General features: G+C 34.2%; 1 protein-coding gene across 2 annotated transcripts in view; it reads right to left on the reverse strand.

Annotated features, from left to right (window-relative positions):
• Positions 1 to 22,349, reverse strand: part of LOC143249409 (protein madd-4-like) — an 84,479-nt gene extending 62,130 nt beyond the window's left edge. For both annotated transcript variants that reach the window (XM_076499209.1, XM_076499210.1), the window contains exon 1: positions 21,690 to 22,349. In XM_076499209.1, coding sequence (XP_076355324.1) covers positions 21,690 to 21,743 — 54 coding nt within the window. In that variant the 5' untranslated portion in view covers positions 21,744 to 22,349. The remainder of the gene's footprint in view (positions 1 to 21,689) is intronic.
• Between the last annotated feature and the right edge of the window lie 1,254 nt (positions 22,350 to 23,603).

A 23,603-nucleotide genomic window follows, 5' to 3' on the forward strand; every position in this document is an offset into this window, starting at 1 on the left:
AAGTAACTTCTATAAGCAATAAGAAACAAGAATTTGAAAAAAAACCAAACCATTTTTCGTCACTAACTGCTTTATCTCAAATACATAAAAATCTTACAAATAATTGAGAGTATGAAAAAATCTTCAAGGACCGTGATGTGATAATCTTTTTTCTATTGAAGGGGGGAGGCAGAGAAATTAGAATGATTGAGAAAGAAACACGTTATTGGAGTGAAAATCAGATGTTATAGTGATCTGAGATACGTATTATGCCAAGTCAATTCCTTATCTAATTATTATGACATTATTTTCAACCTTGCGATTATACTATCTTTGAAACTTGCGCCTGTAATGACTTATTATATCACATTAAACACAGTTCATTTGCAATAATTTAAACTTCCGTTTGAGTATTAGTAACTTTGATTTATCCTTCAAACTTAATTTTGATGGAAGGAAGTTATCGCAAAAAAAACAGATCTGAAATTTAAATTTCCCACAGAAACACTTTTTTTAAGGCTTAGCGACAAGTATCAGAGCTTATAACGCTAGAATTTGACTCCGATCATCGTAAGTGTACAATACGCAGATATTGAATTGTACGGCTTAGCGTTAAAACAAAACACAAACAAGATAATTTAAAAGCTTACGATAAGGCTGAAGGCTTATAACGTTAAAAATCGGGTTTCGATATGCGCAGTGTACAGAGCACAGATAGCCAACTGTGCATTTTATAATAAGATTGCGAAAATCTACCTATAGATTAGCAACCAAAACGTGGGGAATAAACTAATTAGTATACAACAAAATACAAATTAGTGACTAATCAGTGCTTAAACTGACGTACAGTCTTACAGTCTGTAAGTCTATAAGGTTTAACCAAGCCAACGAAACAAAATAATTTTTGTTAAGAGTGCTTGTAATTGATCTTCTAAATTTAAATTGAATATGACCTTTATCAAGACCTATTCAACCCTCTGAAGTCAAGAGCGTGTTAAACTCTATAAAAATGTATGAAGGAAATGAATTCTAGAAAATAGTTAATTGCTTCTGTTTAAAATGTTTTCGTCTATCATAGGGGACCAGTCTATAGATCTTTTCTGTAAAAGTGTTGGATGTTTGTTTATTCTTTGTGGTGGGTTTGGCCCAGTCGCTAGCATATTAGACAGAGGATAGAAGGATCCAGAGTTCGAGAAAAGATGCCACAGAGCACGCTCTGCAATTTCAGCTGTGTCTATAAGATCCAGTATTAGATTCTAAGAGCCGGTAAAAAATAATATTTTAGATTCTTGAACCTTCCTGTCTCTGATGTACTGGTTAACTTAGCTTTAATGCGTCGCGCCAAACATGCTCGCCCTCCCAGCCGTGGGGGCGTTATAATGTGACGGTCAATCCCACTATTCGTTGGTAAAAGAGTAGCCCAAGAGTTGGCGGTGGGTGGTGATGACTAGCTACCTTCCCTCTAGTTTTACACTGTTAAATTATGGACGGCTAGCACAGATAGCCCTCGAGTAGCTTTGTGCGAAATTCCAAAACAAACAAACAGCTTTAATGCTATGACTTAACTAATTTCCTTACTTCTTTGATAGCAGAATTCAGATTGTATTAGTACTGCTAAGAATTATACGGTTCAGTTTACACATTTCTCTAAGTTTACACACGATTATTTATTTTTGCTAAACCATAATCACTATTTGTCAAATTTTAAATGCTTTTGATAAAATGACACTCACGTACAGGATACATATACGTATAGAGTTGAATTCGTGTGAATTAATTTAAAAAGAAATTTACTTCTTTCAAACGTTTGGGAGCATTTTTCTCTGTCATTCCACGACTTCTTGTTTATTTTTTCATAGTTCTATATTACTTCTTTGTGTGGATTTTTGTGTGTTTTTGAATTTCGCGCAAAACTATACGAGGGCTCTCTACGATAGCTGTCCTTAATTTACTAGTGTAAGATTGGAGGGAAGGAAGCTAGCCATCACCACCCACCGCCAACTCTTGAGCTACTCTTTTACCGGTGAATAGTGAGATTGACCGTCACATTATAACGTCTCCACGGCTGAAATGGACAAACATGTTTAACGCGATAGGGATTCGAACCCGCGATCCTTAGATTACGAGTCGAGCGCCTTAATCACTTGGCCATACCACCCCTTGTGTAAATGACCCTGTAAGTCAGACCATAGAAATACTTTGCTTTTATCTTAAAACATTGTGGTAATAAGGTATTTTTAATTAATTATGAAAGCTGTTTCAGTAGGTATTGCATTTTACTCAATTAGAAAAGTAATATTAGATTCTCCAAAGCCCGATATTTATGTGTCTTTTTATTTTTTTGTTGCTATGTACAAACCGAAGCAATGGATTATCTGTGATCAGCCTACCGCAGGTATCGAAACGAGAGTTTCAGAATTATGAGCCTACAAGGTACGAATGGGTACATTGTTAGGGCGCTCGACTATCAAGCTGAGGGTCACGTTTTCGATCTCCTGTCCCACCAAACACGTTCGACCTTTCAGCCATAGGGGCGTTATAACTTGACGGTGAATTCCACTAATCGTTAGTAAAACAGTAAACCAAGAGTTAGCGATTGGTGGTTATGAATAGTTGCCTTCCCTCTAGTCTTTCACTGCTAAATTAGGGACGGCTGGTGCAGGTGGTCCTAGTATAACTTTTCGCGACATTCAGAAACAACCAAACAAGCAGTGAGCCTAGAGATTTACCGCTGAGTCACCAGAGAGTATTTACATATCTATGATTATCGGTATGTGTAGATAAAAACCAATCTGGCTTTTGAACTTTTGATACGTTGTATTTGAAATGCGTGGAAGTTAATGATTATACTTGTTGCTTTGCATTAATTATAAGATGATGCACTTGTGACGTGAAGACTTTAAGAAAACTAAATTAGTTTTAGATTTTTTAGAAAACCAAATCATGTACGATGCTGTGATCTAGATACCTTTAATTTCAGAGCATGATAAGAACAGCGCATGATTTAAAGAAAACAACGACGATAGCGCGTGCTTTATACACGCAGTAGTCTCCCTCTTAACATCGATAACAAGCATAACAAATATTTAACGTAACTGTCATTTAAATGTAATATTATAGTTGTATAAATACATAAGAATCAATGACTGTTTGTATTTACTTTGTAAATGTGGGGCTGGTGTTCCAGTGTTTCCCATGGATAGTAAAGTTTCTCCTGAGTCCTGCATAAGTAAATAATGCTTTAAGAGCAAGAAATATTCAGTAAAGCAGTTATTAGTAACTTTATCAAAAATAATATGAAAACTGGGTGAACTTAACTGTAAATTAACATCTGTAAATTGTGAGCAAAACGTTTAAAAATTGTCTTACATATAAACTGGAAGAAATTCAAAAATATTATATAGTAGTTTAAGACAAACACACAAGTTGAGTGGTTCGGATAAACGCCACCAAAAGCAAAGTGTGCTATGTTTGTTATCACTTTCAGTTAGTGAGATGATTTCTTTCACAAAGCTTGTATTTGGAAAAGGTGTGGACGCACTAGTTCTGAAAGTCCTGGCATCTTTACTGTTTGGCATTTTCCGAAAGACGTTTGTATATGAATGGTGAGTGTTATAGACATTTTGGGATTCATAATGCTTGACCAAAAGAAACAAATAAAATTCATATGAATCATAGACGCAAATATTTTTTATAGCACGTATATATGTGTGTTTTTATTTTAAAAAAAAAACGAGACAAGAAGTTGTAAAAGCAATAAAAACGTCCTTTCACATGCTATGTGTTTTAAAAGTGAAACGTTACGTGTTAAGTTTGTCAGTATAAAACGTTAGATAGTTCACCGTTTTAAAGGAATTGAAATAAATATCTGGGTTAAATTTCTGTATTTTATTTTGGTTTTAGAAAATTAGTCTATAATGTTAAAGAATTATGTCAAAAATACACATTAAATATCTACCGGCCCGGCATGGCCAGGTGGTTAAGGCACTCGACTCGAAATCTGAGGGGCGCGGGTTCGAATCCCCATCACACAAAACATGCTCGCCCTTTTAGTTGTAGGGGCGTTATAATGTGATGGTCAATCCCACCATTCAATGGTAAAGGAGTAGTTGGCGGTGGGTGGTGGTGACTAAAATCCCACCATTCAATGGTAAAGGAGTAGTTGGCGGTGGGTGGTGGTGACTAACTGTCTTCCCTCTAGCCTCACACTGCTATATTAGGGGCGGATAGCCCTCGTGTAGCTTTGTGCGAAACTAAAAAAACAAACAAACATATCTACTTGTAGAGGCTTTCATCATAGTACTAAAGATTTAATTCTGATCATAACTAACACTTTGTATGAGGAAAATTGTAAATAAAAAAACATTCGTAGATATACATTTACAAACGCAAATTTCGAAGAGTGCTTTATTACACGTATTCGGACATTTGTGGTTATTTAAACCTCGTGCAACTAAATCATTTAAGTTTTGTTTATTTTTTTCTGCTCCAAGTGGTTAGTTGTAAACTACTCAACTATGGAACTGTAGTTTTAGTATACAACAAGTTAAATTCGAAAAATGAAAGAAATGTTTATAATAAGTGTTACCTAAGAGTGTTTTAGTCTATTATTTCACCAGATCAATTAGTCGTGAATAATATATATCAAACTGTCAAATTAGCATTAATGTAAAAAGATTTACTGTGAACTTAGAGAATAACGAGTGGAAGAGAAAACTTATATACAATGGATTAGCAATACTTTAAAAGAATGATTTTCATGTGTTCGTCCAGTTATGTGTCGCTAAAGATGTACCACAGCTTGTAACAACACACAGTACTTGGTTCACTGAATTTCCCACCATTGGACTTTCAATGCCACAACACTAAAATTTATGGTTAGATATTACATATCATATACATCTCTGAGGTAAGACATTCGTAATGTGTAGTTGATAAACAATGTTCAGCCAAAGGACCCAATATTCCGAAGAAGTAAAAAAAGAAAAAGGCACAGAAAAGCAATTAGAGCAACAATAGGTTTCTAAACTATATCCCAAACTATCATTTGTATAATGAAGACGAAGTTGGGTATATCTTCTGATAGCGTTGGTAAAATAATAGATATATATATGACTGACGAAAGCTCCCAAATTAAACGTTTGCAAACTTCTTAACTTGCTATGAAATCAATGGCTATCTCATAACAAATTGAAACCGCATCAATTCAACTTGCCCAAATATCTGTAAAGGGTCCTACTAAATGTATAATGGTCTACCTTTGAAATACAAATCATGTTAAAGACTATGGTAAGTTTATGATAGAGAGTAAACAGCTCATTGTGTGGTTTTGCGCTAACAAATCGATAAGGTAAAGATTACATAGTAAAGTGGGTGATGCGTGGCAAGACGGAAGAGAAGTAGAATAGGTATCATAATCTGATGATAATACTTGAATATCTAAATAAAATAAATAAACATGTCAATGTAGTTACAATATTTTTCCTATTACCCTATAAACACATCATAAAATTCATATACGTTTCCAGAACAATATGTTTTAATTTAGCAAAAACATAAAGACATAATTTTATAAAATTCTTTCAAAGATAGGTTTATAGATGTTACCTAAACGTTAAACTTGTTGTGTTTGAAAATAGTTCAAACCCTTATTATTGCCTATGAATGGATGAAACTAGATATATCTAAAACAAACCTGTAATTTCATATTATAACACCAGCTTTTCATACAATTCGGTCCTCCGACTGGAGAACAATAGGTATACAGACTTACAATGCTAAAATCAGGAGTTCGATTCCCTATGGTGGACACAGATGATAGTCTAATTGCTCTAAAATAACGTAACCAAACTAAGTAATAAAAGCTGCTTGCACAAATAGCGCCTAAAAACCAATATAATGTCTAATTCATCCAAGTCGGCCTGCTGAGTCCTGGTATTGATATGGAGGATTTAGTATGACTGATATATTATGATATAATCTTTTTAATTTTGCTCATAAGCTATTCGAATTGATAGGTGTAGTTTCACGTACCAAGACAACTATAAGGTAAATCGCATTTAAATATCAAACTAATATTTTTATGATAACTGTAATCAATCCATTTTCTTTAAATAGAGTTTGACTAATATTATTGGTTAAGATGTTAAAAATAATTTTAATTAGTACACGTATAGAAATTATTCTGTATTGGTAACCTAACATGTGGGTTTTTAACAAATTTAAATTTCCAGTGGTCTAACATTCTGAGATATTCGAAGTTTCACGATTGGAAAATATTGTTAATCACGAGAGTACCCAACTGATAAATCGATGTATTCTAATTATATTAGGTTTTGGTTTTATTTTATATTGATTCACAATATTACATACCTCTAGTAGGTTAACAACATTTAATTTTCTTAAGTTCCGACCTACAATGTCAGTTTATTTTTGAACAGATGTTATTGATAAATATTTCTATGTGAGCGCGTCAAATCTCTCGTGCACCAAGCAGCTATAACAAATGCTAAATGTTATTAATGAATTTCGCTTTCACTTCTCTTATTTCAGACATTTTATTAAAGTTGGTCGTTCAATAAAATTTCGTAATATTTGTGCATGCCTCTAGTGGTTTAAAATCAAATAAGTTTTAACTCTACAATTACCAGTGAGGTGCATGTGAATGCCATCTGGTTTTTAACCACGTTTTTTAAAACTCTATATACACAAATTGTTTGTGGTTTTCAGAATTCGTAATAACTTTTGAACTACATAAAATGTTAAACAAAAACAACACCAATTTTGCATTAATCCCATTAATCACTGTTTCGGTTTTTTAGATATGTTTTATTAAAGAAAACGAATGATTTCACTCACTTTCAGCCAGTTCTTTACATTGAATGGTATAATAGATACAAATATAAAACTGCTTAGTGTAGTAAAAATAAGATAATAATTTCTGAATTAAAGCGGTTATGACAATTTAATTACTAATTTAAATTCATTCACTTGTCACTTACCCATATTAAATTATTTTATACTGGTTGAATAAGGTATACGGTTCTTCGAATGATGTTTGCTTACTCAGTAGGTCCCTTGCCAGGTGGTTAGGGCAACTGACTCGTAACCTGAGGGTTGCGGGTTCGAATCCTCGTCACACCAAACATGCTTGTCCTTTCAGCCGTATGGGGTTTTATAAAGTGACAGTCAATCGCACTATTCTTTGGTAAAAGAGTAGCCTAAAATTTGGCGGTGGGTGGTGATGACTAGCTGTCTTCCCTCTAGTCTTATACTGCTAAATTAGGGATGTCTAGCGCAGATAGCCCTCGTGTAGCTTTGCGCGAAATTAAAAACAACAGAGAAACAGTCGGTCCCTGCCTAAAATAGTCGAATCAAATGTGTTATGATTTCTATATTATCTTTCTTTATATTTGTGTTTTCATGATGGACCTTGGTAATATAGTCACAAATGTATGGGGTCAGGCGTGGCAAAGTGGTTAAAATGCCTGTATTGTGCATCTGACAACTCAAAATTTGCGGATTTGTAATTAAGGCATATTAAATAATTTGCTGTGCCTGACCTTTGTATATTTGTGAATATATTATTGAGATCCAGTAGGAAGAAAAATACAAAAATGAATTCATCACTCTGGAGCCGTGGGTGCGCTATAAGAGTGACAGTCAATTTCCTCCATTAAATTATAGTATCTTAGTAAGTTGTTTGTGGGTGTTATTAACTGGTTGCCTTTCCTCTAGTCTATCAGTTCAAAAATAGAGATATTAACACAAGTAACCTTTGCGTAGTGTTGCACGAATGTTCAAAAATAAAGAAACAAGAATTAAAATATCTTTGTCTCAGGGACAGTCCCTTGTTGGGACAGCGGGAAGTTTACTGATTAACAAACGTAAAATCAGGGGTTCAAATCCCCTAGGTGAACACAGCAGAGACCCCGAAGTGGCTTTGCTATAGGAAAACACATACCCAAGGAGACAGACGATAAAAATCAACTACCTCCAAACCTTTTGATCTAATACGCATACATCTATACATAACAATTGATATAAAACTTATTAAAATCTATAATAACGCATAGCTATACACTCAACTAAATGTGTTGAAAATTGTGACAACATTTTTGTCTCTGCCAGAATCACCATCAGATATAATAACATTTGTATAATGTTGCACAAAAACTTTATGAAAACAAAAATAAGTATGTGTATGTACATAAATATACAGAAACAAATATTAACGAGGGTTATAGGGAGAACACTGATTTTTGAGACAACAAAGAATAGATATAATACAGAGGAACAAAGTAACAGGAAACTGGCAGATTCCATTTATCACCTCAGGAAGAAGTTTTGCTAGGAGTGCTACTGTCTGCCTAATCACACACGAGGAAGCCTGTATTTTTTTATTATTTCAGTCTAGGTCTGTCATCTGATATTTAAGCAAACAACATGCAAACATAGTTTATAATGACATAATTAACTAGATTCAAAATATAATTTGTCTTGATTTGGACAGACGGATATAGTTTTTTTTTTTATTGACAGATGTTGTTTAATCGTTTTTGACAAGTGGGTAATTGCACATAGTACTGGTTCAGTAACCTACCCGGGAAACATTTTAGTTTTCACTCTGTGATGACAGACAGAGATCATTGTTCCCATTATGTTCAGCTCATTCCCTAATGTGCAGTAAGCTGAGTAACTGCCTCCTTTAGTTTGTTTGTATTTTTGTGAAATACAGAAATTTAAAACTAGGTACTATTGTCACAGAATGTAGTTTCTTTTTTGGTAGTTTTTAGAGTGAACAAGTCCAAATGCAAGTTTGACTTCGGTAAATTTGAAATCAGAGACGCTCTGAATTTAAACTTTACTCGAAAATTGGTCAGCAGCGTAAAAGTAAATACATACATAAGTACCAACTCATCAAGTATTGCAAGGCCAACAAGATGGAAATATATCAGGAGTGCACAAAAATCTGTGTGTAGTTGTATAACTCTGAAACAGAAAATATCCTCACCAATTAATACAAATCACACATTTACCAAACGTTTATGAAAGACGTTTTTAATTCCACTTAGTATTTTATCTACACCAAACGAAACATGATCTATCTTTCGTTATGTCCTTACTACTAGGCCTATCTTGGCCAGGTGGTTAGGGCGTTCGATTCGCAACCTCAGGGTCGCAGGTACGTATCCCTGTCACACCAAACATGCTCGCCCTTTCAGCCATGGGTAAAAGAGTAGTTCAAGCGGTTGGCGGTGATGACTAGTTGTTTTCCCTGCCTTACGCTGCTAAATTAAGAATGGATAGCGCAGGTAGTTCTCGTGTAGCTTTGCGCGAAATTCAGAAAACCAAACTTACTACCAACACCAAACAGCTAAAAGAAAAGTGCCACATATTATCAGGAATCACAGAAGTACGATTTTCTCCTTTGTACCTGAAAAATTATGTAATAGACATATGAGTCTAGAATATTGTTATGAGTCCTAATCTAATACTTATTCGAGTTTTTTTTTTTAAGTTAGTAACTCGTTTTTGTTTTATATATTACTCCACTATAATGTAAACAGGTTAAAGTAGACATATGTGACGTTATTGTGTTCTGGATTTTACCGCTTACATTTTGCCTGTTCTGAAATGTTGCACACAGACATGGTTATAATTTTGAATTACTTCGTAAGCCTACTTATTGTTTTTACATCTTTGTCGTAAAACAAATAGGCTGTTTGGAGGATGTAGATAGTCCTATATTTAAGAAGTATTACAAATAATGTTTTAAAATCTTCAAACATGTAAATGACTGATTTGTTTATATAAGATTCACTACCGATGAGGTCCACATATTTGGTATAGAGCAAAATATAAAGAATATCGTCAGAGTTCAGAAAGGTGAAAAAGTGTCAGAATTTTGGTCAATATATAAGAAATTACTTAGCACGTTAAGTTGTTAGAAAGGTATTTGAGCGAGTAGCCACTTCTCTTGCTCAGCTAGCGTGGATACTATAAATCTTTCTGTGATTATGAAAACGTTATGTTCCTAATTATACAGAACAGGTCTGCAAGGTCGGAAAGAATGGGACTTGTTTGGCTTGGTTTTGAGAAAAGAATACATAAAAAACAGGAGTTTAACGAAAATATAAAGACCAGGAGATGTGAGAGAAACTAATAAGTTGAGAAAGGCGAAAGAAGAAAGTAATATGCTGCTAAGTAAAAAACAAAACCTAGTTATACATCTCTGTGTTATTGAGTATAATAATAAACAACAACTTATATGTTCACACTGGCATGATATTAATAAGTAAAACCTAAATAAAGTCTGTGGATCACAAGAGGAAGTATAGCAGGATCGTAACAAAGCGATCTACAACAATATTGAACCATGTTATATTTTTGCTTGTTAAAACACTCAGTGTAAAGAACTGACAAAAGATGAGTTAAATAACTTGGTATGTTTGGAAGATATTTCGAAAATCTATGAGTAATGATTTGATTAATTTTGACATTAAGAGATATATTTACATATTTTATTTTGATTTATATGTTATCAGCAGACGCTTCTTACCAACACAATAATGAAATTATAAGCAATGGCACATAAACAGCTTACAACAGTGTTCAGAAATGTTTAATGGTCTCTATATTCTAAGGTTGTAAACTATACTTATTTATCATGACATTTGGTGCTTTAATAAAGCGTAGTGTCTTTTCTTAATATCATGTATAGTTTATGATCAATATAGGTTCTCTTAAGAAAGATCAAATTTCACAATTCGTTCCAAGAACTGGTTATTACTTAAAGAGGTAGTTTAAAATGTCCTTAAGTCAATTACAGCAATGACGCGTTGTTATTGTTTTTTTTTTCAAGTAGACACTTAGTCATACAATAATAGTAAGACAAAAACACGGGAAGTTAATGAAATTAAACAAATGAGATAGTTGTTCAAACTTCAGTAGCCTTAATCTATTCTGAAACAACAAAGATCTTCTGACGCTTCCCCCTTTAAACTTTTAATATTAATATAGAGTGAAGCCACCCAAACCCCTAACAGGTACCACAAGAAAATGACTAGTGCTACAATGTCAATACAAGTTACTTCCATTAATATTCGTTATATGAATATAGTTTTTTTTTCATCAATATCAATATAAAGATTAAAGCTACTCCCAGTAACAGTCGCCATGTTAAGATAGTTGTTGCTACAATGTTACTGAAAAGACTGGAGCTTCTTTCTCTAATATTTGAGGAATAAAAATGCTAATCAAGAAACTGGAAACTGGATAATTACTTACTAAAATACACAAAATATCATAAGTATCTAGTAAGAAATGTTTCTAAATTACAATATATCCAGTTCGACAGACAGGCCCTAAGAAACGGTATAAGTATTTTTGTTGTTGTTTTTTTTTTGTTTCCATGTAAACTCGTATTCTCCTTAATAATAGCCATGGATACCTCTAGTACCTCAGTGGTTATTCTTAAAGCTTACAACGCTACAAACCAGTAATGGATATCCATGAAAGGTGCGACACCGATAGTTCACTGAGCAGCTTTGTGATTAACACAAATAAATAAAGAAGGAACCTAACAAAATTAGCTGCGTTAATAAAAATTCAATTTGCGAAGAATTCATACACTGTTTTGCTCATTTTCTAGAAGTGCCTAAAGATGGTATTTTATAAATTATATTTCAATATATTTTACCAATAATTTATGATATGATTTTAAATACTTGTTTTAAGAATCGAAAAATATATTCTTGCAATCGTAATTTTACTCCCTAAAATATTTTTTGTGATAATATACAAAAAATCAATTTGTGAAGAACAACGTTTTTTATGTCTTTTCTTTGCAAAATTTTTGTTCTAAAACAGAAAATTAAATAATAAACACATCACATACCAAATCACAGATAAAACACAAAAACATCAAACTAAAATGCTAAATCCTCCATTATGTATTTTAATATATATATTTATATATACACTGTTGGCCAAAATCTTAAGACCAATGAACATAAAGAAAAAATACGCATTTTGCGTTATTAGACTCAACCACTTATTTTAGTAGAGCTTCAAAAGATAAAAATAAGAAAAAGGAAAATAAAAATAAAAACCTTTATAGCATTTAATAGGGAAAAGTCAACACTATGAAATTAACCTAAATACCAGCTGGTCAAAAGTTTAAGACCATACTAAAACGAAGCGTTAATCGGTAAACACGTAACGAAATTTAATCATTTGTGTTCAAGCATTAGCGTTCTCAACATCTCCCACTGACATCTCCTGTGTTACATTAGGTAAAAACACGGCAAAGGCTAAAAAGTCGACAGAGTTTGAACGTGGCAGAATTGTCGAGCTGCAAAAGCAAGGTCTCTCTCAACGTGCCATTGATGGAGACTGGGCATAGTAAAACTGCTGTTAGAAATTTCTTAATAGACCCTGAGGGATACGGAACGAGAATTTCAAGTGGTCGGCCTAAGAAAATTTTGCCGGCATTGAGTAGGAGGATTCGAGGGGTTGTCCGGCAAGACATCAGTAGATCGTCAAACCAGATTAAGGCACTTACGGACGCAGAATGTAGCTCAAGAACAATAAGACGGCATCTACGAGAGAAAGGCTTTAAAAACTGTAAACGTTTTCAAAGGCCACACCTCCTTTCACACAATGAAACAGCTCGGTTAAACTTTGTTGAGAAGCACCAAAAATGGGACGTAGAAAAGTGAACAAAGGTTTTGTTCTCTGATGAGAAAAAATTTAACCTGGATGGTCCAGATGACTTCCAACGTTACTGGCACGATAAGGATATCCCACCGGAGATACACGACACAGTGGAAGAGGTTCCATCGTGATCTGGAGTGATTTTCCCTTCCATGGAACAATGGAGCTTCAGGTTATACAGGGTAGTCAAACAGCAGCTGGCTACATTGACATGTTGGAGAGAGCATCCTTATTGACTGAAGGCTCTCGCTTGTGTGGAAATGACTGGATCTTTCAGCAGCACAACGCTGCAATCCACAAAGCCCCCACAGGACAAAGGACTTTTTTTATGGCGAATAACGTGATTCTTTTGGACCACCCAGCTTGTTCGCCTGAACGGAATCCCATTGAAAATGTTTAGGTGTATATGGCAAGGGAAGTCTATAGAAATGAACGTCAATTCCAAACAGTGCATGATCTTCGTGAAGCCATCTTCACCACTTGAAATAACATTCTAGCCAGCCTTCTGCAAACGCTTATATCGGCCATGCCAAAGCGAATGTTTGCAGTTATTCGCAATGACGACCGTGCAATTTACTACTGAAACCTCTTGTTGGTCATTTCCTACCCTGTTTAGGACTTCGTTTCAGTATGGTCTTAAACTTTTGACCAGCTAGTATTTAGGCTAATTTCATAGTGTTCACATTTTCCTATTAAATGATAAAAAGTTTTTTATTTTTATTTTTTCTTATTTTCGTCTTTCGAAGCTCTACTCAGATAAGTGGTTGAGTCTAACAACGCAAAATGCATATTTTTTCTTTATGTTCATTGGTCATTTTTTATGTTCATTTTGGCCAGCGGTGTATATATAAGTATTAGATTTATGCATTGTCAATTTTGCAATCATTCTTTGAGCTCAGCACCTCTGTTTACTTAAAACACTATTTATCTCAAACAGAGAAATTAACAACATATCAACAGGCACTTTTTATGGAGAATGAAAAAACATCATATGAAAAAGTTAAGAAATAAATGTAACGTGTAATGACTATTATACTGTCGTAAACAGTAGTAAGGGTTAATAACATTTCATAAAAAGCAACGGTGTTATAGGTCTCATGCTGCCATTCGAATCACTTTTATCGTCGAGGATGCATGGTTACAACACTGTAGTAGTGGATACCACAAACATCATTCTAACAAGTTACTACATGGAATGGCAAGGACACTCTTACCAAACACAATGTGACAAACTTTCTTTCCATAGATGCTCCATTGTAAGTTAAAATCAGGTTTTAATTCTGCATATCAAATGGAAAACACAAAAGTTTATTGATAACCTATCGAAAGCTTTAGCGTGTATGTGACAGATTATGATTGCTGTCAGTTTTTCCCTCAGCCATCTTTCTCGTGATTTATCAACAATTAGTTTCAAGGTACAACTCGAAACTTGGAAAGTTTTGACTTGTGAGTCCCTCATCAACTTGAAACCCTAACTTATTTATTATATTTTTAAGAGATACACTCAGCTTTGTATAAATGTCTTGGTTGTGTATAAGGTTTCTTTTTCGGAATCATAGTCTTCATTTTGTTCCTGAGGCGTTGTTCCGAATGGGCTTGGGATGTAGTTTTGGAGTTGAGTGCTGTCACAAACTTCTTGTACAATTTTCCCCTCTTCTATGGAGAGCACTGAAAGCTCGCTTCTTCAAAATATTACGTTATTTGACGCTATATTGTTTAATAATTTAACTATACTAACATTTTTCTTGGAAATACTGTCTTTAACAATATTTCCCAGCCATAAATGTAACGTTGACGATTTGGTTTGAATTTTGCGTAAAGCTACACGACAGCTATCTGCCTTAGCTATAAAATTAAGGTAAGACTACCCACCGCCAACTCTTGGAATACTCTTTTACCAACGAATAACCATTATAACACCTCAAGACCAAATGAACGAGAATGTTTGGTGTGACGCAGATTCGAACCAGTGACTCTCAGATTACGAGTCGAGCGCCATAACCACATGGCATGCGATAAATGATCAGAAATCCGTCATGAATCAATATACAAGATCAGAAAAAAATATTTAGTTTAAAAAGGGGAAATAAGTATCATCGAAAGATACAGAAACAAGTGAATCAAAAAGTAAATATTGTACTTTCAAACCTACAATTAGGAATTCTAAAAAAACGTTAAACAAACAAGGCTGGAAACAGTGTTTACATTATTTACTCAATCTACGAATCCATATTTAAACTCTACAAAAACTTGTAAGTCCTGTAGCAAATTTGGCATCCTTTCACGTGGTAATTTCCAATTAATGCACTAAAAACTACAGAAGTGCTCGCCGGCAGAACATTGAAGCACAAATTTCCTGTGCGATCCCACATCACCCCAAATATCACTTGCAATACTTTATAGTGACATCATAATAGGGACTCGTACCTTGAACAAACTGTCAGCAGCAGATAAATTTTGTTTAATTGTACTTTCAAATACAAAATAACTTCTGTTATACAATTTATCACGTAACTTCCTATACAATAGCATAATGTGTTGGTTTATACAAATATGATTATAATAAAAGTAAGATAAAAGCGTTTAAGAGACAGATAATTTCAGCTGGATTGAACTTTTTATTGTTTATCGTCAGAGAAAAAAAAATTTGTGTGTGTTTTCGTATAGCAAAGCCACACATCAGGGTATTTGCTGAGTCTAGCGAGGGGAATCGAACCTCTGATTTTAGTGTTGTAAATCCGTAGACTTACTGCTAAACCAGCGGTGGGAAGAGAAAAAATCATGGACGGATTTTTTTGTCTGCTTTAAACTACTACGATCACGTAGAGTTGAAAACACAACCAATTACGTCGAAAACTGTCATCGCTTTCTGAGCTATTGATAACACCCACGAAGAAACAGTTGGAAAAATAAATACATATAAAACTCATTAATAATGACGTAGGCTAATATCTTCGCTGACTGATATCCATTAAGAAATCTCTGAGCGTAGACTTACGTCATTTGGACACCACTCGCCAAATACTTTCTCCAATTTTAGTTATGGTTTGGTTTGGTTTGTTTTGAGTTTCGCGCAAAGCTACTCAAGGGCTATCTGCGCTAGCCGTCCCTAATTTAGCAGTGTAAGACTCGAGGGGAGGCAGCTAGTTATCACCACCCACCGCCAACTCTTGGGCTACTCTTTTACCAGCGAACAGTGGGATTGACCGTCCCATTATAACGCCCCCACGACTGAAAGGGCGTGCATGTTTGGTGCGACAGGTATTCGAACCCGTAACCCTCAGATTACGAGTCGAGTGTCCTAACCATCCAGCCATGCTGGGCCTTTTGTTATGGGAAAGGATGTCAGATACTCTGATTCGAATTTTAACAAATATGAAAAGACAAAACTACAACTGTTAAAAAACAGAGTTTAAACTACTTCAAATCATAATAATTTTAACAAATTTGAAAAAAAACTACAACAGCTTAATTTACTTCACACTATAATACGTTCCACGGCGTTGTTCATGCTAGTAATTGTATTAGAAAATAAATTTTAACAACTGAATAAATTCAAGCCTTAAAAGTTATGCCTTAGGGACACAGAACGACAACTTCATCTGGATGTATATGTAACGATGCGGTTCTTTTTCAGCGAAGAACTAGATAAAACAACAGTTATGGAACAGGGCAACGATCGCTGACTGCAGAAGACGTAGTGAACAAGAAGCAATTCAGAAAAATGATTGATCTCACGGCATCAGATCTAAAAAGTCAGTGACGTCTGTCGCCTTCGAGTTCTTTAGGCTGTAAAGTAGGAAGAACAAGTGATCAGACTGCTAATTCTGGCTCTATAGATATTTGTAGTTTCGTATGTTAACTTATCAACTAGTTTTCAAAATGTCCACCTGACGTTCAAGGTTTGCGTTTTAGGTTTGTTTGGTTGTCGCATGATATTCCGAGATTAAGAAAGATGTACAGCATGAGAAACAAGCAAATGGATGAAGAATAAGCCGGTCTTGACATCCAACTTGTTACGCAAACAAATTATGTCCCTACCCGCGAGTAACATTCTTCCTACTTATTTTAAAATGTACTGGCAGAAAGGATAGAAATTATTAAATGCTTTTATGACGCCAAGAGCCTCAGCTATCACAGTATTTAGGCGCCACTTGCAAAATCGATAAGAGATAGCACGAAATCACAATAACTGAAAGTTTTATTTCTTTTATGAAAATGTTATTTTATGGTTCAACACGTAATATTTCTATATAAATAATCATTGCATAGTCTTTCATAAGAGAATGGTCACTAGTATGGCAACATAACAAACTGTTAGTCTATATAATGCTCAGGAATTTACCGTTAAAAGTCTTATCTTATTTTAGTCATAAACTAAATAATTTTATAATTTTTCTTTACTAATCGCAGAATCAAAATCTTAAGGCGTGGCACAGAGCACTCATAATCGACTTGCTCTGGCGTGATTGTTTGGCGTTAATTGAAATGTTTGTTTCAACTAGTTTGCCCGCACGCACTTCGATATACGTCCCCTTCCGTTTTTTTTTTTTTCACCTAATCGAATAGTTGGAAAAGGAGGGTTTCAGGGCCCCTCACTTCTGCAGGGGGGGGGGAGGGTACTGTTCACCAAACGACTCTCTTTACAAGTTTAACGAGATTGTCATAAATTATTGGAAGGATGTCGAAACTGTAACCAGATACATTCGTTTGCAGACGGACGTTTTGTAAAAAAGCTTTATCATGATGAATTATATCCCTTTAGCAACCCCTCTCATTTAGTCGTATTTATTTCTTGCCGAAACCATATTGCCCCCTTCCATTTTCCAAATCGTTTTTAATATGTTACATTACAAAAATTAATATTATTTGTAAGTCAGAAAAAATGGATAAACTGAATAATTTTCATTTTAAATTAGATAACAAATACATTTTAGGAGTATCTTAGATCACGTCTTTGTATGTTATCTTTAGCATCTGCGTTGTTCCCAGGTGAGTTTACAAGCTTATAAGTATAAAATACATGATTTGATTCCCTTTGGTATGCATAGTGCAAATAGCCCAATGTATAGTCTTGCAATAAAATGGACAAACCTTTTTCATTATAGACAAAAATGGCGTCCATAACTATGATTGTACATGTAGCGATACCAATATAATGTTATTGAGTTACCTGATTTTCCCATTTGGTCATTTATCTTGTCGTCTGTGGTATAGAAAAATCGCAACTATAAACTTGTATAAATCCTTCTTACGTGGTATGTTTTTAGATGAGATCTTTGCTATATATCACTTACACCAAAGACTTACGAGTTGTTTTAACTGCAAGCATACATACACTGATATATGTTCATCTTAGAACTCACGATGAACAGAAAATGTTGGAAACTGAGTTAAAAGAAGGGATTATAAGTTTCCCGCTGGTACAGGGGTAATTGTACGGATTTGCAACGCTAAAATTACCGGTTCGATTCCCTTCGATGGAAAAACGTTAATATATAAGTGATGTCCCAGTATCAAAAACAGAAATGTCTATTTACTAGACGTTTCTTTTGTACTCACGTAGATTTATTTACGTTATACAGATTGTATGTCATGTGCATTGATTTTTCTCATTGTTTAATTTCCTTGTTGGAATGGATTTTGATCTTTAGGAGATAATATAAACGATACTGAGGCTATTATCTTGGATGTAGATTGGAGGAGAATAATAAAGTTAAACATTTAACTTGTAAAGCAGGCGAGCTAATCTTAAACTTGATTACAATGTTTCTATCCTTAGATTTTAAACAAAATCAAAACCAGGTGTCATTTCTTAGATCCATAAAGATAAACCGAAAATGAGGTACCCGCCTTTCTTATATATAATTAGAAAATCTCTAATCAATAAGTTTGTTTGTTTTTTGTTTTTGAATTTCGCGCAAAGCTTCTCGAGGATTATCTGCGCTAGCCGTCTCTAATTTAGCAGTGTAAGACTAGAGGGAAGGCAGCTAGTCATTACTACACACCGTCAACTCTTGGGCTATTCCTTTACCAGCGAATAGTGGGATTGACCGTCACATTATAACGCCTCCACGGCTGAAAGGGTGAGTATGTTTGGTGCGACCGGGATTCGAACCCGCGACTCTCGGATTACGAGTCAAACGCCTTAACCCACGTGGCCATGTCGAGCCATTAATCAATAAGAAAACGGTACCACCGTTTCTGTTTATCTCAAATTTGCTTACTGGAATAATGTCAACAAAGGCTAATTTTGAACTTGCGTTTCGTCTCAGTGAAAAAATAAAACAAAAACACTTCATATACACCTATTTCTGTTTATTAAAAGATAATTCTGACAACTGTGATGTTTCATCTCGTCTTAATGAAAATAAGATAGTTTCGCCGTCTTTTATGTTTAATTTTTATATGAATAAAAAACATCACCTCCAGATACATGTAACTTACGCCTTATGAAATAATTTCGACATAAAATTCTTCTAAACTTAGTCTTGTGTTATTAAAAGTAATCTCGACTCCAAGGAAAGACATTTAGATTTGACCTATGACCGATTTACTGTTTTATATTTATTTTAATCTCGATGTTTGTTTCAATTAAATATATATTTAAAAATTTATATAACTTATACTGTTAAATCTGTGTTGCGAAATTTCCGCCTATTCACTAAAGTTGTAGAAGATTCTTGAGTGTAAGAATCAACAATGTACTGTGTGTATCTAAATTCCAGTAATATTGTTGCCTGACCTCAAATTTCTAGAAACTCTCCTCTGAAGCTCATAAAATTAGCCAACACAAGGCGACAAAAGACAGTATATATTGTTGGATTGCTACAGTTGGTATACTATAAACCACGAAAGTTATAATTGTGACTAACGCTTATTAATCGAGAAACTACAGAATTTGACCAGGAAAGTTTATAGATTTCGAACATTACAAACGGTTTAACTTTGGCAGTTTAACATCAGATATTAGTATTTGTTTTACGAAGGCATTATATAATTTCGTCTGTAAAAGAAACTCGCGAGTGATTAATGAAGTGCTCGTTAGCTCCCTGTGAAATGAATTGCACTGATATCAACTCGAAATTAATTCGCTCATCGTGAACCCTCAATAGGATATCAAGGGAGTTCCAGATTGGATAAAGACTCAATATTCTGTAAGTTTATAAAACTGTCATATATAAATCATTATTTGTAATAACCGTTAACTGTGCGTATCAATCTTGTTGGCAAATATCATAGATTTGATACAACTCTACATTTAATTAACTTCTAAATTCAAATTCAAAAATAATTCAGTGTCGGGCTATTTGAAATCGTAATATGTGATATAATAAATTGGAGGCTCGTCCGAGATAAATTATAATACGCAACAGCCTTCCTCGGGATAAAGGCTTGGCTAAATTAAAAACAGTCGCCTCCATTATTCCTGGTATCATCAGACTACTCATACGGTCTGTCATTTGTAACTAAAATAAAGTCAATTACCATTATTCCTAGGACACTTGCCATGCTCATTTGATTTTCATAATTTCTTACCATTGTTTGGCCAATATTTACGTGCTTTGGGCATGTGGAACACTATATAACAGTTGAACTGTGTTATTTCAGGAGAAATGTTACTAATAAGATAACTTGCACATACTGTTGGTTCATTTGGTTTAAGCCCCCCTACTAGTACAGAGGTATGTCTCCGAATTTACAACGCTAAAATCAGGGGTTCGATTCTTCCCGGGGATCTCATCAGATATTCCGATGTGGCTTTGCTATAAGAAAACACACACTCCTTTGGGTTAAATCTATCCACAATTTTATTAACAAAATTAAGCATAAATAAATTTAACAAAATCTATATACACATAAACTTGTTATAAATTTTACCAAACCGCTTTATAACATAAATGTACGTCAAATACTGTTTCATAGTAAAGAACAAACCATATTACAACTTATTCGTTAAAGTAATTGATTTTGTTTATTTTTAAGCGCAAAACCATACAACTGGCTATCTGCAATATGCCCGTTACGCATATACAACTCCAATGTTTAGCGTTATAATTATGCAAGCACATATAAATAAATTATTATTTACACAATAAGTTGTTAAAAATGTATCTAAAGCTAAAAATAGCATTTATCATTGCTTTATCTAAAGGTTTTTACCCTAGAAAGTTTAGTGAAAATATATCCCCAATTATAGTACATTTAATGAATAAAATGTACCCAAGTGAAGACGGTGTAGGATCAAATAATTTTAAAAACCATGATTGAATAAGGCTCAAAGTGTACCACATGCAGGTATAATACGTTTAGGTTAAAGATATGGTGAACCTTATCAAAAACGTTACACCAGTTTTAGCAAACTTAACATTAAATAAACTTTGTGGAAATAAATACCCAAAATTTTTCCTGTTAAGGTTTAATTATAAACTTGAAATAAAACATAAAAACGCTATTCATATACATCTAGTTTTATTAAGTTTACCCCAGCATCATTAAGCAACAGTATACGGCAAATAACAAGTTATATGTGACGTAACTAAGTGATCCAATCATAACTTAACAAATCTGGATATGCACATAATATGTTAACAAAAACACTGTGTGTATGATCAAGAGTAATATACATGACGACATGTTAATGATTACTTTTCCATTTTACTTTTTGCTTTTACCTTTAACCTCCAATTTTTTGGCGCATTCAGTAATCTTTACACAACAAAAAACATGCCAGTAAACTCGAGACACACAACCTATGTGTATTTCAAGTGGTAGATACTGTTGTTTAAAAATATTCATTCACCAATCAAAGTGACAGACACTGGTCTTGTTTTTATTCTCAGTGCTATTTGAACAAGTTCCACTAGTTTTGACTTACATTTTAAAGTCCTCTCCCCACACGTTGATGGCATCTAAGACACTTAATTTTGTCTCTCTACATGATCTGTATACGAAGATGTTTAAGATAACAAGTAAAAGGAACGTATACTTACTGATAAAGTCCTGATAAGGCAAACGTGATAAGCTCCGGGTTGTTCCAAAACCATGGCTGTCACCTTCCTTGCACCTGCTACTATAGTCAGAGAAGGCCAGAGTGAAGTTTTATTTTTTTTTTGTAGTTTTGAGTCAGACACCTTGATTGTTATAGTGATTTTGATTCAGAGGTGCTTGGTTTCAGTTACAAACCATTCCTTCAATAACGAATCAAAGGCTTTATTGAGTTTTCTCCGATATTCTGTAAGATTTTTGTGACTAAAAAGTAAAGATCTTGACACTTACATCAAGAGAATTTATATTCCCCCTTAAAAGAATTGGTCAGTTTACAAAACAGAGCTTATACTACCTACATTTGTGTAGAGTTTAATTTTAATTTAAGATCAGCGCTGATAAAAGCTTTAAATATTTAAAGAAAAAAGTGATTTACAGACATAAGAATCGGCAAGTTGTCTTAAAGAATTCTACAAGTATGAGATTAACAATGGTCATTCTCCGGTTCTTTGAGTGAGCTAAATATGTGTTTAGTCAAGTTATCTTGAAGTAACGGGATCTTAAAGGTCTAACGCAGTCAAGACACTAAACCTTACTACGAAAGAACTTTTGAAACTAAGTAAAGTGGGGACCACTGTTACCGCTCGCTTTGCTCCACTTCATCTAGATATGGGCCTAGCAGGCGGGTTCTATACCCACCCTGTCGCTAATGCTTTTCATACGCATGCGTGGCAAGTTGCCCGTTTACAAACTGATGTAAAGTGCAGAGCAGCAGAAATCGATTTATTTCAAAATATTGTCTCTCCAATGAAGAAGATGAGATTGAGACAATCTGTATGTTAAAGAGATTTTTCATGTTAGAACACAGAGCCCAGTTGACATTTTTATACACGAATATCTCCTTTAGAATTGTTTGTCAGATGTGACTTATATTTCTCTATACATCGATAAACAGTAATCTTTTTTAGCCCAACTTTTAACAAAAATACAAATCATATAAAATAATTTCAGAAAATGTTCTAGTAAGAATGTAAAAAAATTCGAGCTAGCACCTAGTAAATATATATTGTATACTGGATTAAAAACACACATAAAAGTAAAACACCAATGAAAATTAAGATGTAACAGGAGAAAGCTTGAAACTATGTCTTCAAATTTAAACTTAGAATTAAATTATGATATTTTGAAAACATAATCTGCACATAACGTTTATTAAATAAAGTTTCTTCACCCACTCTGATGGTCTATATTTGTATATAATATCATGGAAATAAGTTATTCCGTATAATCTTTTTATTGATTAAAGCTAAACACAAAGCTTCAAGATGGGCTATCTGTGCTATACTCACCACGGGTATTGAAAACCTGACTCGAGCATTGTAAGTCAGTAGACAAACCGCTGTGTCACTGGGTGGTTATTCTATATTTGTCCGCCCTTCGTGGGATGTTAAACAAATTATTCTGGGAATCTGCCCTTTTCTTTAGTTAGATAAGTAGATTACGATACATCTTAATGTTTGAGCTTTTTTCGTAAAAAACAGCTACCAGCATATAATGTGTAGACATATAATGTTTAACGTTATTCGTGAAATAACCGACTGAAAGTCATACGAGATGTCACATTTTGTTCTTGTTGAATTAAATTTATGACAACGAGACTATGGATACTATCCGAACTGTCCCGAGCTACCAACAGAGATAAAGTTTACGATAATTCTCTGTTTGTACGAGAAGACGCACTCCGGCTAACTCATTTGACAACCGCTGTGAGGGACATGCCATTGCTGACAAGACCAAAGGATTATTATGCAGCGAACTGGGGTTTGTTCCTCAGAGAGGTTGTTCATGTTATTTTCGATGTATTGTTGATTTTCCACGTCGGTGGAAGAATAGTGTAGTACCGATACCGTTACTAATAT

Source organism: Tachypleus tridentatus, chromosome 4 (assembly GCF_004210375.1).
Source record: "Tachypleus tridentatus isolate NWPU-2018 chromosome 4, ASM421037v1, whole genome shotgun sequence".
Classification (NCBI taxonomy): Eukaryota; Metazoa; Arthropoda; class Merostomata; order Xiphosura; family Limulidae; genus Tachypleus; species Tachypleus tridentatus.